Below are 15600 nucleotides of genomic sequence, written 5' to 3'. Positions count from 1 at the left end.
ATGAAAAAACTAATATCCACATAAATAAGGAACAATAATAAATATCTCACGCCATTCACACGTGTGATAAAGTCGGAATTTTTATTGCTTTAGTCTTTAGTCCATAAAAAAACCTAGAGATATTTCCAGTAGTTATATTCCATTCCGTATAATTTCTCTCTCTCTCTCATATTTAAATTCCCTCTAAATTGTGCGTATCGATTATCGTCTCATTGAATAAATGCGTTTTAATGTTCAACGATTCAATGATTGGCATATTTTGTTGAATATTTCAAATGATCGTCACAATAATCATAATTCTTACTTGGCAAAATTTTGAAAAATGCTGTTATATATATTTTCGGGAAACTTTCCTACGCAACACCCGTAATCGTAGCGGACGAAAAGACCGAAAATTGCCCTAACGCCAGGTAACGGTTAATTTGCGCACGAACAGCAGCAACATTCACATCGCCTGTCATCGGTCGAGGGGGGGGGGAGGAAGAGATTTCGAGTATGTATCTCAACCGCGAAACATTCGCGACGTATCAATCGATATTCTCCTTGCATACAACGAGATCCGAGCGTATTCGAGTCAACGATATTCTCTCAAAATTACCACGTGCCGAGAAGCGAAGCCGGTTTGCCGGCCGGTCGGACGCGTCCCGTTTCGAGAGCTGAAGTAAGCGTTTGAAAAGTAAGGAAAAAAATTTCGACGCAATAACAGGCGATAATGTTCGCGATGCGTTCGCTACGCAATTATTTACTAGCCACTCACCGTGCACGGCGAAATATTATCGTCGGATCCACAGAGAGAGAGCACAGGTCGTTCCTCGGAATCACTCGCAATCAACGCGACACTTCACTGCAGGAGACGCCGGTCGCTACGCTCGACACCGCTGCTCGACTGCGTTGTGCGCGTCCCCGGCCGGTTACATGCGCGAACGTCGCAACGTTGGCGCGCGCCATCTAGCGACAATCACGCGCGACACAAGGCTAGGAAAGCGCGCGAAAGTCGCGACCGTTTGAAGCGCCTGTACTGTCCGTCTCGAGCGAAAAGATGCGATGTATTATATTCTTCGATCCTGAAATTTTCAAACCTCTGTTTTTGTTGAATGCTGATGCGCAGGATGCAATGCGCGATACTTTTATGTTGTATTATTCATCTTATGCGTAATTTTATTTTATTTTATTACATTCACCTTGTTCTCAACATCATATTTTCTACTTTCTTTTCGTTACTCGAATGAATTTTCGATATATCTATTTTTTTAATTGTTCTTAGAATATTATCGCTAGAATTTTAAAATAAACGCTTATTATGTGCGTGTTCTACTATTATTATATTACAATATCTGAAAAAAAAAGATTGTATCTTTCGATAATTGAAATGTTGCAATACTAATAGCGTCTAATGACAAAATTTATTTTTCAATTTTAATATCTGATTCAGTTAGCTTGATGTTAAATGTATTTTATTTCTTTCTATAGAGCGATATAAAATTGATAACTTACGTGCGACGATTAGGGATATCCGGCGCATTTCTCAGAGTTCATTATTTCTTTGCGATTCAAGCCATCTTTTTTTTTTGCACCTATACAGGTTTGATTTCGTGGAATCCTGAATTTCAGACCGACGCGAGAAATGCACGCGTTCCGCAGGAAGCACGAAATTTAATGTTGCAAATTTGAAATTTATCAAGCGCGGATGCGAATGAGAGTACGGATGGACAATGGATTTTCGTGACGGAAACCGGACGTTAAGAACAATGGCGGTTGGAATTATTTCGTCGCACGTATCGATTACTCGTTTCGACTGAACATATCGTTCGTTTACACTTTTCGTAGAATACTTTATACATTGTAGGTAGACAATTTCATGCGTAAAGCCCGTATCAGATTACTCATTGAAAATTGAAGATTAAGGATTGGAATTTAACTAATCAGAACAAAAGGAACTAAAATTTCTTTGTCTTCATTGGTCAAATTTGAATCTTCAATCTTCAGTCTCAATCTTCAATGCATAGTCTGATACGGGCTTTACGCTCGATACATTTGAAACGTATCATATGCTTTTATTAACTTCATGGTTGAAATTCAAATTATTTAAATTTAAATTACTTATTATCAAGGTTACAATTTTGCATAAAATTATTTTTATATTTCATATTAGTACATGAATGGAAGGTCTAGATTCTTTTTTCCATGCCCGACATATAAAAATCCATAATGCGGAGAGTTTAATTTATGAAAGAAAGTCATTCCATGCCAATATAGGTTATGCAAAATAACCAGGCGACCGCCCAAAAGAAATTGCACATCCCAACATTCTGCGGAAATAAATAAATACTTTAATATATATATATATATATAATCGATCAGAGCTAAATGATATATTTTCAAATAACACGGCATTATAAATTTCAATGTGATCATAAAATAACGTAACAACGTTATCGTCGCATTATGCGTTCTTGCTGTCGTTTAATTCATAATTAATTCTATCGCTCTACTTGTATATATCGATACCTTGAGGAACATCCATGTCTATGCTATCTAAGAAATCCAACGCGTAATTATAATCGGGTCGAGACAGTAAATTGGCGTTCCATTTCTCTTTCGGTAAACGGGCGTGCAAGTAGGACTTTAGATGCGAGGCATCCGAGGCGCAAAGACCCTCGAAGCTCGGATTCTCGATCACGTCGCCGTTCGGGCATTTGAACCAGGCCCCACGTGGAATGATCACAGCATCTTCCGTGATCGATTCTATGATAGCTGCGAGACGATCCTCCTCCTTTAATTCTTTCGGCATAGAATCCTGCATTCACCGTTTTTTTTTTTTTTTTTACCTTTTATTACATAAATACGAAATAGTAAAGTGATGCCAAGGTGAATAAGACGTCATTTGACATCACTTTGCTATTTGAAAATACTAGATTCTTGAATTATATAAAAATACTCCTTAAAATACATTAACGATCTAATTGAATGATTTAATTTAGTGAATTCTTGATCTTCGATTTTTCTTGGCGAAAAATTTGAAGGAATATATCTCTAATAGCGATATTACATCGTAATAAGTTTTAGGATCCTCGTTTGGTGGAAACGGTGGGTTGACGTTATAAACATTCGTGACAATGGACGGGTCGCCGTCGAATCTATTAACAGCCAAAGGACTTAAGAATCGTCCGCACTTTGTCGCTTTTGGCAACAATAGCCAATTGATACCGTCTGTGCTATATTATAAAAGAGCTAAGATAGATTTCCATCTAGTTAAAAAATTCATCCATAGATATAAGTGCATTAAAATGAAAAGATGAAAAGAATTCTTTTTTAAAGTGGAATGTAAATATAATACATAAATTTAAGATTAATATAATTTAAGCGCACATTAATTTCGAGAATTACATATATTCAATTTCCTAAAATAGAAATTGCATTTCAATATTACATTAATGAAATTACCTATAATGATATACTCGACCGTTCATGCAATCCTTTTCGTAACCGTACGCGATATGGTAATCATTTTGTAATCCATTAATTCTACCCCAATAATAACATCTTCGAAAATGATTTTCTGTCTGCAAAATGAGTAGCGAATTCTGCAGCAGCTGCGAATTCTCAGTACTTATGCAAATACCGGCAAAACCGAGCACCTCCAAAGTTTCCAATAATTTCAGACAATCCATTTTGTGTAACTTATTACGGTAATTGCAATAAATTTGAGAAACAGAGAGGCTCGAATCTCCTTTTCTCAAATGTCACCTTTCGAAATGTGTCATATGTTTTGATTGTACGTATTGTTTTTTTACACCATGTTGATATTGACAATCATATGTGATACGTTTTTACGTATCAAGGACTGTAGCTGGTGTTGATTGCCAAGTATTACGACGAAACATGTCATCAGAAGAGGAAGATGATGAATTGCAAGATTTAGAGGCGATACGAGATAAAATGCTTAGTACGCCACGTAGTGAACGTATGCAAGTGAGCGCCTGGGAAGACGACGATGATGGTGTGGAACCGGAACGTAATGCAAGAGGTTAGAATTCTGAGTAATTTCATATCGGATCAAGAGATCAATCGCATTTGTAAGGAATAAAAATGCGTTTATATGATATCTCCGAGTATTTTTTTATTGAAATTGCCTATTTTTATATCGAATAGTAATATCGTGTTTCTTTTAAAAGGTGATGCAAAAGCTATGTTAGGTGCTGCCGAAGAGGGAAATCTACAAGAAATTAAGAAATTAGTAAACAAGAATCGCCTCTTGCTGGAATGTACCGATAAGGATGGCTATACTCCACTTCATAGAGCATGTTACGGCAATAACATAGAAGTAGTAGAGGTGACCTAGAAACCGAAAATTATTTCTTTTCTTTAATGTTTATAAAAATATCCTAAAAGTTTTATATGTTATGTTCTGTTTATTACTTCTCAACAGTATCTACTAGAAGTAGGAGCAAAAATAGATGCTAAAACTCAGGATGAATGGCAGCCTTTGCATTCTGCGTGCTGTTGGAACAATGTGGAATGCGCTGAAGCATTGATCGGAAATGGAGCAGATATAAATGCTAAAAGTAAAGGAGATCAAACACCATTACATTTGGTTTCCGCTACTTCTCACAATTCCCCTGCTCTTCAGCTTCTTCTGTTACATACGGATACAAACCCACATATAGTAAATTCAAGCGGAGATACTGCAGATCAGATTGCAAGAAGGACAACAAAGTACTACCCTATGTTTGAAATAATTGAATCTTGTTTGAATGAGATTTGAAATAAGCAGTTACATAGTAGGTATATACATTACATAAACAAAACAAGTGTTTAATGCAGTAAAAATATTTACTTTATATATATATGTCAAAAATGAACAAAAATTATTGAAGAAAAGAATAGTTTCTTTAAATGTTTTTGTTATTGCAACATTATTTTATAAAAATTTATATATATATATATATATATATATATATATATATATATATATATATATATTATATATACATATAAATTATATTATTAAAAACAAAAAAAAGCGATATAATCTATATGAATGCTATATATATAACTAGGGATAATCATTGTATCAGAAGAATCACTAAGATAATACTTCGGTACATTATTCATTTTGCCATTAATACATGTCGTGATTGTGACTAAAAATTAAAAAAATTCGAGTATAATTAATTATTTGAACATTAATTCTTAAATAATAACGCAGAAATAATCACATATTAAATAATGTTGAAAACAATAAACAAAATAAAAAAGATAATAAAAATATGATAAACGTAATATAGAAAATAACATCGCTTTTATGTTTCCAATCTAATTCTCTTTCTTTATACATAAGCTTTGTTCTCAGTTCATACATTTGTCCTTGCATCAGTTTTTAATTGTTCAAATTACGATTATACAGATCAGAATGAGGTTAAATTAACAAATTTTGGAGTACCGTTACTGAGACGCTTAGATCCCTCCCAAATTAAAACAGTAGAGTCTTCCGTGACTGCATATAAATGGTGTTGATCCAGGGACCATACTACAGCGATTATTGCACAACAATCTTTCACATTAGTCGAAATTTCTCTAACTAACTGCAAATCCCAACTGCTCCATAATCTGCATTCAAAAATATTTTTGTTTAATAATTGTTCTCATACATTTAACAAAATACAATATATGCATACCTTATTATCCCGTTGTCTAAACCAGTTGCTATAACATTGACAGAAACACCTTCCGGTGCGCTGCTGTAACAAAGCGCTGTTACATGTCTTTTGGATGAAATAAAACCTACAGCTCTTGCATTTATAGTATAAACTCTCAATTCGGATCGATCGGCGGTCACGTTGACCTCTGACTTAGGAATCTCGAAAGTAACTGCTACATCACCGAGTGTTTCACTGATACACAAGAGATGTATAGTATAACCTTGATCGCAGACTATTGACCTCACATATGTTAAACTGTTCCAAAATAAAGATATATATGTATATAAAAAATATGACGAATGAGAAAGCATAATAGGATTTATTTTTGTATCATATACCTGTTTAAATCCCAAATAGCAATAACTCCATTAGCATCGCCGGAGCAAGCAATACTAAACGCACGTGACAAAGATATTGTTGTCACCCGACTTCTATGGGCTAAAAGTGTTGTTGCAGGTGCTAAACTGAATTCAATTTTGCCTGTAGCCCCGATAGTATATGTATGCACTATAATTCTGCCTGATAAGTGTCCGATCCAAAGTTGTCCACAATCTGGAGTAGATTCCAATATCGTGATCTAAATAGTAATTAGTAATTGATAGTAAATAGGCGATTTGTATCCAACATTTCATTTTAAATGCAATAACTTCAATAATCTTTATATAAACCTGGTTGTGTGTTTTTTCTGTTTGTTTTATTATTAACTTATTATAACTTTTAATGGAGTATCTTATGTTTGTCATGAGATATGTGTATTACCAGATACTTACTGGATCGAGGCCTGAGGATTTTATTAAAGGTTTCGGTGGTTGTTCTTTTTTACATTTTAATCTAGCGATTCCATCTGTTCCACTCCATGATGCTAATGCAGCACCCAAGACGGACATGCCACTTACCATACTACCACCTGCAACAAACAAGAGATTTCTAAATTATCATACTTATATGAAAAGTTTCGCAAATCGTGAAAAGAGCGCAATAATAAAATTTGTGATATAAATCAATAACCTTTCTCTTTAGTATAAGCAAGAAGAAGCGTTGTGTAATTAGATAAACCGAAAACGTCACCAGTTGCCAGAGGAATTAGAGAAGCTAATGGAGTTTTGTGTTTCAATTTCCAACATAATACAGGCTTATTGCCAGGCGCGCCTACATAATTGCCCCATTTTATACCTGCAATTATATTAACATTGCATTGTTTAATAGATTTAATTTTGTGTTATCGATATTCATGATATTGGTTAATAGTTTAAAATTTAAATCAACAAAAGAAAAATTACCATTGACTCCTTCGATAACCTGCTGTGTCTGATTAGAGAGCGTTACATTGCTAAGATTCTGAATCAATGGATGAGGAGCTTTAAATAATTGTGCAGGCGTTTGACCATAAGTTCGTACCATCGTTTCCCAGGCTTGACGTTCTAAGGGATCTGCTATTTGTTCCACATCGAATCCGTAATAAGTCTAAATACAAGAAGTGAAATATTAATAAATATTCATTCTCGCTTATTAATATTGTTGCGCATAAATTCTAATCTGTAATAATGTAGAACCAACGTACAGCAGGATGAAAGACATTTATGGCTTCTACCGCCGGTTTTCCCGTCTGTCTGAATCCAAAGACGAGATCAATCCAATATGGTAATACTTCTCTCACGATGTCTGATTCCAGTGCGGCTCTATGCGTCAATATAAATAGACGCGCGTCATCGCCACACCATTTCGGCAATTCAACGTCTCCAACTTTGTTACCATTTTGTCGAACGCCAAAATTGAATCCTACAATACGAATGTATTTGCAAACGTACGCTATCTTTTATTCGCATTATTTTTTTCAAAAATAATTGTGATTCTAATTTACCTTCGAAATTTAATAAAAATTCAGGTAAATAGAAAAATTCCGGTATCAGTTCCTTCACATCCGTTGTGGAATCACAACTGGTTAATCTCCATGTAGTAGCTAACGCATGGAATGTTCGATCAGGAATATCAAAATTATTATCTGTAAATAGACATATAATTTTAATAAATTTTTTGATTAATATTATTGTAAAGAAAGGATAGTTTCATATATAATTACCTTGATAACATAGGAACATGCTAGTGAACGGTGGAAGCCGTACCAAGAAGTGTAACACTGTTCCAGAATTACTATAATGAGATCCATAATGGAATGGTCCTTGATTTAAGGCAATCAGATTTAATCCTTCTGATAAAGTTTGCTTCAAGTACTGTATCAAGATATAGTTATTAATGACTCTATAAGAAAAATGTCAAACAATAGTGATAACGTGTAATTACTTAAAATTACTTACATTATAATTATTTATGTAATGTTGTTCGTTCTTTTTATCTTGCACAGCCATCGGTCGTTTAAAATTTCTGTAAAATACATAAATGTATTTAAAAAATCTATTTATATTCCCCATATATTTTCCATATTACTTACCGATAAATTTTCGGATTGTTTAAGTCGATCTTATCGCTAATGTAATCCGCTAAAACAAACGGGAATACGGGATACTGCATTAAGTCGTTATACGAACGACCCGCCAATTTGTTCAAACAAACGATATATTCCCAATTAGTGAGCGCGCCGTTTCTCCATAAGGCAAGAGCTTCTCCCAAATCATCACCAGGGATTCGCCTGGGTAAATTGCAAGCGGATAGCTCGGTCGTAAATTCGTCCCTTTCCTTGGATGAGTCGAACGCTAATAAGTATGTTCTGCCAGTAATGAGAAAAATCTCGATGGCTCTCTCTTGCAATTGATATCTTCTTGTGTGCAATTCGCGAATATCTTCGAGACGCCAAGCAGTACCACCGGTTACAGCCAAATCGAAACCACCCAATGCTATCTACAATTAAGAATGATTAATTGATGTTCCATCGGTGAATTATAATTGCAGTAACACAGGAAGAAATTACTTACGTCCGTATGTAACGGCACATCGGGATTGTCCGGAACGAAATACACGCATGTCTCACCAATGAGAACTTCTCCCGCTAATTCGGCCCTAGGTGTAACAACTTTCGCTTGAGACATCTTGCGTATTTTCTCAGTCGTGTGTAATCGTTCGATCAAAGCTGCAGTGTTGGCATTTTCACGAGTACTTGTAAATAAAAACGACAACGGCATTTTGATATTGGAAGATTCTATAAAATATAAAATTTAAGATTAAAACACATAAGAGTATGTCCAATGTATTACGCTTATTCATATGGATGTTTGCAAAAGAAATAACGCAAAATACATCTGTTAAGATAAATTGTTCGTTTTATGATAACATTTATTCTTTCATACTTAAGTTGTCTTGATGTTCAGTCAAGAAGAATTTTTTATCAATATTCAAATGACATCTCTGAAGTCTAATTCTGACTCTCGCGGGACCTTCAGTCGGATCTAATTCCCAACTTTTCGGATAGCTGTCGGAAAAATGCCACGGCGCCCATTCATGTGTTAATCGCTTGGCTATATCTCTCCATCTGGCCACTGCCTGAGCCTCTAATGCTCGCATGTGTTTCAACTGTTCCATCAACACCTTGCGCTCACGGTTTTGTTCTTCCACAACCGAACGCGTTATATTCATAGCACTTTCGATTAGTTGTTTCGCCAACGCATCAAATCTCTTGCCGATTCTAACATAAAATTATCATTCTATATTAAATTCTTGAAAAAATATACGTTGATTTTATATGGTATATTTTATATGATATATGCATCTACCTTAAAACTGCAGGATAATTGTCGATACAAATATCTCGATCTAGAAGCAAATCTCGACGTAATAGAGTTAATTCATCGTTCCACACTTCTGGATTGGCTTGCTCTATCCCTTTCGCGAGATTCCACACGCGTAGAGCTTCTCTCAGTTCTGCGCATACTCTAGCATCGGCACTAGGCATCTCGTCCCGTTTTTGCAATAGGTCCCAGAAAAACACGGTGAACTTTTGTTCCATCTAGACATAATATTCTATATAATATCGGATTTTGTGTCTTAATGCGTAAAGTACAAATATTAGTTGCTCAAACTAATTAGCACAGATACCTGTGGATGAACCTCCAAAATGCACGATAGGATTTCGCGAGCTCTTGGTTCTTCCATTAAAGATCTAATGGCGTACATTCTCGTATTGATACTTTGATGTGGCTCCAACAGCCATATCATAATTCTAGCTGTATATTTTCTCAACGCTGGTTTAATGGACCATGTACTGCTCCAAAGATTTTTTTTCTCCAGCGGACTGCACAAACCGTGCAAAAGGATAGAAAATAATCTCTTCGTTAGCTGCAGTTCGTTGACGGACGGTGACGTATCGATCGCCGTTATAAATTCAACCGCGCGTATCACGATGATACGAAAACGATCGTTCAATTCTCCTTTACCAAGTTCGCGCAGCGCCGAAGGCGTGCTCGCATGGAAGCTACCATAGCTGGAGGAAGGCGATCCATGATCACTCTGCTCGCTAGACGTTGTAAGAACTGGAAAAATATTTTTCAAATGTTAATATCAAATGAATGTTTAAAAATTTTACACACACCATAATTACCTGAAGTGAAGTAAGATGCCGAAGCCAAGTAAGAAGCCGTGCTACGTAGACGGAATCCTGAAGGATTCGACAGTTTTGTCACGAGCGTGTCCAACTCTCCATCAAACAACGCGACTTGTGCGTCTCTCACAATCATGCGAATCGAACTCGTGCAGCATCGTAGCTTCTCCGATATTTCCATATAATCAAGTATCACATGTAGATCTAATACCGCTTGTATCTGATGACTACCAGGTAATTCTAGAAGCTTAGTCGCAATGGTCACGAACAGGACATGGATGTCTCGATGAAGGGACATCGAGTTACCTTTATGCGTAGCCCCAACCAAACTTTGTACCAATGATTCAATTAAGCCTTGTTCTAAAAGTACTTTCAGTGCGTTCGTATTCTGAAAAATAGCAAAAATTAATTCAGTTTTGTTTGTCAAATCTACTATTAAAAAAATGTATTTTATTCCTGTACCTTTGCTATTACATCAGTTATAAATAATATTAATGGCTTGACTATACTTGAATCAGAGTTTGAAGTCTTTGAAATTATCGCCATTAACATTGGCATTGCTGCTAGAGTCGGACTTCGTACAGCCAAGTTCTCTAAAGCAATAACCAATGAATCGCTTGCCGGATATAAAGCTATCTGATTTCCTAGATGCATGAAATATTTTTGCTTTATAAACTTGTTAACTTCCTCATCACTAGCACGTTGTAGATAGGTTTGTATCACCTAAAAGATGCCATAATATAAAATATTTCGTTTTTTCCTGGTCTCGATACGGAAATTATACAATATAATACATAAAGAAATTATTTACCTTGATCAATGCTGTGCGTACACGGTTATCAGGATCATTGGCTAAAACCAATAACAGTTCAGCTCTTAAAACATGCTTTAGCACTGATCCAACTTGACAATCTGGTAATATTCTTACAGCATCTCTCAACAGTAACAACAGCCCTTCGCAGACTAAGCCTTGACAAGCTCTTTTCTCATCTGCATATCTTGATGGTCTTTCCTAAGTGGTAATGCGCACACATTCAAATGAATAAAATATGAGATTATATTATGTAGACTTTTTTTTGTGCTACTTACATTGCTCTGTGGAATAGACCCATCACTAGCTGCAATTCCGGAGTCTTCCCCACCACTAGTATTATCCATCAATAGTGCACTTTTACGATCTTTCTTTTTAGGACTTCGAGTCTTTTGAATCTACAAAAGAGTGAACAATCGAAAATAATATTTGTGTAGTTTTTGCAATTTAGAAAATTTCACACACATTTGCAAAAGTTCACACCTGTTCGTTCCTTAATGCCTTGTCCAATTTACTATTCTCCATCAAGTTTATCGAATCATTGGAAGAAATAGAAGCGTTGTCGCTTTTTTTCAAATTTGTTTTCGTCTTCCTGAGTTGCGGCAACATAAAATAGATATTTTGTCGCGAGTAAGTGACATAAGTCTCCGAAGCTTGATGAACGAGAACCAAATAGTCAGTGATGGCGACCAAATGAGCAAACTCCGGTGGTGCGCCCATCAAGGCGCGTATCAGTTCCACAATAGCGATTCCAATATTTGAATCCAATACGGCATTTACCTCTTCATTTATTTCGTACATGAAGTGCTCCTAGAAAAATAAAAGATATCATTAAGATATATATATATATATATATATATATATATATATATATATATATATATATCACATATCAATGTATAATAGCATTACATTAAACAGAATATTTGATTTACCTTACATAAGGTAAGGATTGTATCCACAATTCCAACTCTGTTTAATTGAGATGCATTGAATTCACGCTGTGAATGTTGATCTCGCAGTAAAAGTAGCAGCGTTTGCAGTAGCAAATTTAAAGTATCGTATTTCGCCCATGCTCTCCATGCAGTAAGCGCGGCTTTGATCAATTCTGGATCTGTAATAACAGCTTCGCAATTCTGAGAAACTGGATGATTGCCACTGCTGATGTCTCTGATGATGATCGAACTATCGCACGCCGCATCCAACATCGCCTTCAGAATGTGTCTACCCGCGTGGCACCGAGACGACTCTAGAACTCGAAGAACCAGTAATGTCCCGCTATTCGATCGGTATTGGTTTAAAAGTTCTGAATCACTACGAACAAGATGCAGGACTGTGGAGAGAGCCAGGGCCTGTTCTTCTTCGGTAGAGTTTAATTCAACCACCTGCAAGCAATCATGAATGTTTGGATGTGAAAATATATGCATTTCATTTACCTCCTTTTTTCCAATTAATTTTTATGCAAGAAATAAAGATTCTTAAAAAGAGAATACTTACCCTCGCAAAAAGATATAAAAATACTGGTACACCACCTACTAAGATCGCTGCAGGTATAAGTCCACGATATTGTTGGTTTTCTAAACGAGTAGATACAATCGGAGGTATCGATAAAGGCGGTTGCTGCGATACCCTATGTTCTGGGGCTGAGATAATTCTAAAACTTGGCTGGCCCGGAAAGATATTTTTTACAATAACTACAAAAATATATTACTAAATACATAATTGATCACTATGATAAAGTCAATAACGTATTGTGTAACGTATCATTTACCAGCAGGATTACTAATGGCTTGAGGATACAAATGTACGATGTTAGGATTTTGAGCCTCATAACTGAGAAGCAAATTATCTTGTAGCTCGCCAAGATGCGAGTTTGTCGCATCCATAACGGCGTCCCAGTCAATTTTCGATTCTGACATTACTTTCCCGACAGCATATCTCAAATAAGTACCACCGTAAGATTTTCGTCGACTTGAGTCGAATTTACCTCCTTCTATAATATATAAAAATAAAGTATTAAATTTTTCGTAGAAATATGAATTTATATTTGGTATAATAATATTATGTGTGTGTGTATTGTGTATTAACCATATTTAACTTCGCAAACACCATTTAGTGCGCCAGACGCAATAAGGGGCGCAAAATCAGGCTTCACAGTGTTTAATATACAATCCGCCAAGTTGGTGTAATTTGGTCCGAGACTTGTTAGATACAACGCACGTTCTTTCGTGAATACTGGACATCTATAAATAACTCAGTGTTATACGTGTTATACATGAATTACTGTCTATATAATGCGAAATAATGTACCTAAAAATCATTAAATTTCCGAAGTACCATGCACCAATATTGCTCGACCCGATTTGACCTAATAAAATGCATGTAGTACCCGGTTTTCTCATCAATAAACCGTCAAACGGTAATTGAGCATTGACCTCTTTCCAACCATCTACCCACAGCGTAACTTCAACTACAGCACTGTGCTTATTCAAGACGGTATCTTTAAAGTTTAATGTTAAGTGATGCCAATGTCCCGAAGAAAGCATGTCGTTTATTGAAGTTTCAGAGATCGTTCGGTTCATCTTATCATCCGGACGGGTGAGTCGTAAAATTAATTTATCTAGAAACAATTAAATTAACGAAATTAAATTAATCAGTATTAATTTCTGTTTGATTAATATTTTGTGAATTTTAAAAGCAAATACTTTACCTGATTTTAAATCAAGCCACATTTCTAGAACCATCGATTCGAAGCCAATGGACATTAAATGTATTATTGATGTTGGCGTGGGTGGCGACACAGAATCTGCTACGACTAATGATCCCAAGAAAAGATATTAGATCTAATTTTTCTATGACAATTCGAAATGTGCACGCACTCGAACAAGAAATAACAAACTTATTGCTATCAATAAAAATAATATCTCTCCCTGCATATTGATAAGTAAATAACAATGTACATATACAATTATGAATATTATTAGAAGAATTTTAAACGTAATCACACCCGATAATGTTTTCTACTAACCTTCCCGATTCCAATTGTCAGAAAGAATACCCCAATCGGATAGACTCTCGTTGTCCGAGTCGAGCAATGGTGAAGCGTTATAGACTGTCGCACGATTACCGATTGACATTCCTCTTTCTATCCTTAGCCATAAGGAAGCGGAGCAACCATGTAACCATACTGGCCAGGCGAGTTCCGGACCGATGGGTAGACACGTCGCATGTACAGACCACGGACTGCAAATTCCCGCGGCAAGATGTTTATTTCTGAAATTTTTCACGAGATTCTCAGCCTTCTCTAGATTTTCATGATGCTCTGTCTTCGAAGATGCTTTTATATCGGAATGCACGGGGAACGACAAGATAAAATTAGGTTGAGGTCGTGCCACCAGTACCAAGTGATACAATGGTTCCAGCAATGGTAATAACGGTGGTCTTTTCGCTTTGAAGAAAGACAGATATTCGACTAACTCGGTTGATGAGATTGATTGTGTCGTCAATAATGTAAAAACTTCTAACGCCGCATGTTGTAGATCTGAAAAAATTCATCGTATAGTATCCTATTATTTATCAAATATACTTTTCACACGAGTACTAAAACTACCTTGATATCGTGGATCATTATTAATGAATACATTTTTAAAGCCGTTCAATAGCCTCATAATAGTTCCTGAAGCTGCGAGAGCGGCGCAAGTTGAGGCACTTTCTCGACACGTGCTAGCGATTCTTCGCAATCCACTAGTTATTATTGAGCCTCTCTCTAAATCTAAACCTCTGTAAAAAAAGCTTCATAAAATAAAGTAATAATAATGCGTTAACATATGTATCAAAGCTCAAAATCTTACTGTTCACTGAAATGAATTAAAAGATCTATCGCCAAGGAACATAAACCAGGATGCGCATTAGTATGACCTCTCGGCTCTACTACGAGCCCAAGAGGACTGCTCTTGTTGGAGATGCTGTTGTTGGGACTCCTTTCAGGTATTTCGACATCCGCTTCGTATCCATCGTCAACGGTTATGTATTCACCGGTGCTGCTATCCTCGGCGCTGTACTCCGGTGGATTCTCTAATGACAAAGTTGGTAACTGTAATAAAAAAAAACACACATATCGTCAACACAAAAATATTTAAAATTTATTATTTTTCACAACTGATGTAGAAATTTAAAAATTGATAACACATACTCTAGGACGCGGTTGTTGAGATATGCTATTCTCCTGCATCGGCTTCAGCATAGAAACTTTCAATATTGTATCCACTATCACAGCTATTCCACGACCGAGTTTCATCCCGGTACTCGTCAATATTTTTCTTAATTCCATGACTATGTCACAATCATCTGCATCGCAAAACATTCTCGTTATATAAAAGTAATAAAATAAAACTTATTCAGCAAATAATAAATAATTTCATATATATAATTAGACAACCGCGATTTCAAGAATGACGTTTACCATCTGTCTACGTTCTCTGAACTGTTTTTCTGTCAAGCAAATACGCGAAACATCTTTGGATTATAATTCTGCAGCT

The 15600-nt window shown here is 35.9% G+C and overlaps 3 protein-coding genes across 11 annotated transcripts in view; 1 reads left to right on the top strand and 2 right to left on the bottom strand.

Annotated features, from left to right (window-relative positions):
* Nucleotides 1–2148: 2148 nt before the first annotated feature.
* Nucleotides 2149–3220, bottom strand: Rsph9 (Radial spoke head protein 9; the record flags this gene model as incomplete). Its single annotated transcript, XM_070295049.1, has 3 exons — nucleotides 2149–2309; nucleotides 2509–2797; nucleotides 3050–3220. Coding segments are annotated over 3 exons (621 nt in total), but the record flags the coding sequence as incomplete, so codon positions are not given.
* An 87-nt stretch (nucleotides 3221–3307) lies between these two features.
* Nucleotides 3308–6017, top strand: LOC138932585 (ankyrin repeat domain-containing protein 49). Of its 3 annotated transcripts, XM_070294544.1 has the most exons (5): nucleotides 3556–3689; nucleotides 3843–4027; nucleotides 4176–4333; nucleotides 4430–4781; nucleotides 5722–6017. In XM_070294544.1, the coding sequence occupies exons 1-4, from the start codon at nucleotides 3571–3573 to the stop codon at nucleotides 4763–4765; spliced, it is 798 nt and encodes a 265-aa protein (XP_070150645.1). In that variant the 5' UTR covers nucleotides 3556–3570; the 3' UTR covers nucleotides 4766–4781; nucleotides 5722–6017. The 3 variants fall into 3 exon arrangements, with proteins under 3 accessions (XP_070150646.1, XP_070150645.1, XP_070150644.1); XM_070294545.1 differs by lacking the exons at nucleotides 3556–3689; nucleotides 5722–6017 and adding an exon at nucleotides 3308–3324 and having other exon boundaries at nucleotides 4430–4903; XM_070294543.1 differs by lacking the exon at nucleotides 5722–6017 and having other exon boundaries at nucleotides 4430–4908.
* Nucleotides 5071–15600, bottom strand: part of Mv (lysosomal-trafficking regulator mauve) — a 20692-nt gene continuing 10162 nt past the window's right edge. For 6 of the 7 annotated variants that reach the window (XM_070294536.1, XM_070294531.1, XM_070294530.1 and 3 more), the window contains 30 exons: nucleotides 15255–15409; nucleotides 14914–15155; nucleotides 14673–14842; nucleotides 14091–14603; nucleotides 13773–13877; nucleotides 13373–13682; nucleotides 13151–13305; nucleotides 12834–13055; nucleotides 12560–12756; nucleotides 11998–12447; nucleotides 11546–11872; nucleotides 11341–11460; nucleotides 11063–11263; nucleotides 10714–10974; nucleotides 10252–10639; nucleotides 9750–10183; nucleotides 9428–9660; nucleotides 9005–9339; nucleotides 8633–8856; nucleotides 8152–8558; nucleotides 8018–8084; nucleotides 7783–7933; nucleotides 7564–7704; nucleotides 7264–7481; nucleotides 6983–7166; nucleotides 6711–6875; nucleotides 6473–6609; nucleotides 6041–6279; nucleotides 5679–5957; nucleotides 5072–5610 (listed from right to left, as the gene is read on the bottom strand). In XM_070294536.1, coding sequence (XP_070150637.1) covers nucleotides 5409–5610; nucleotides 5679–5957; nucleotides 6041–6279; nucleotides 6473–6609; nucleotides 6711–6875; nucleotides 6983–7166; nucleotides 7264–7481; nucleotides 7564–7704; nucleotides 7783–7933; nucleotides 8018–8084; nucleotides 8152–8558; nucleotides 8633–8856; nucleotides 9005–9339; nucleotides 9428–9660; nucleotides 9750–10183; nucleotides 10252–10639; nucleotides 10714–10974; nucleotides 11063–11263; nucleotides 11341–11460; nucleotides 11546–11872; nucleotides 11998–12447; nucleotides 12560–12756; nucleotides 12834–13055; nucleotides 13151–13305; nucleotides 13373–13682; nucleotides 13773–13877; nucleotides 14091–14603; nucleotides 14673–14842; nucleotides 14914–15155; nucleotides 15255–15409 — 7232 coding nt within the window. In that variant the 3' untranslated portion in view covers nucleotides 5072–5408. Of the gene's footprint in view, nucleotides 5611–5678; nucleotides 5958–6040; nucleotides 6280–6472; nucleotides 6610–6710; nucleotides 6876–6982; nucleotides 7167–7263; nucleotides 7482–7563; nucleotides 7705–7782; nucleotides 7934–8017; nucleotides 8085–8151; nucleotides 8559–8632; nucleotides 8857–9004; nucleotides 9340–9427; nucleotides 9661–9749; nucleotides 10184–10251; nucleotides 10640–10713; nucleotides 10975–11062; nucleotides 11264–11340; nucleotides 11461–11545; nucleotides 11873–11997; nucleotides 12448–12559; nucleotides 12757–12833; nucleotides 13056–13150; nucleotides 13306–13372; nucleotides 13683–13772; nucleotides 13878–14090; nucleotides 14604–14672; nucleotides 14843–14913; nucleotides 15156–15254; nucleotides 15410–15600 lie in introns of all 7 variants that reach the window. The other variant, XM_070294537.1, reaches the window with a different exon arrangement.

Source organism: Polyergus mexicanus, unplaced genomic scaffold (assembly GCF_030449975.1).
Source record: "Polyergus mexicanus isolate NDT 795.1 unplaced genomic scaffold, iyPolMexi1.0 SCAF_4, whole genome shotgun sequence".
NCBI lineage: Eukaryota > Metazoa > Arthropoda > Insecta > Hymenoptera > Formicidae > Polyergus > Polyergus mexicanus.
This window is presented reverse-complemented; position numbering and strand designations above follow the sequence as displayed.

Excerpts from the sequence above, each read along its gene's own strand:
- LOC138932585 (XM_070294544.1), top strand. The coding sequence starts at position 3,571 with ATGAGTAGCGAATTCTGCAGCAGCTGCGAATTCTCAGTACTTATGCAA. Across the intron at positions 3,690-3,842 it reads ATTTTGTGTAACTTATTACG|GACTGTAGCTGGTGTTGATT; the intron begins GTAATTGCAATA and ends TTACGTATCAAG. Across the intron at positions 4,028-4,175 it reads ACCGGAACGTAATGCAAGAG|GTGATGCAAAAGCTATGTTA; the intron begins GTTAGAATTCTG and ends TTCTTTTAAAAG.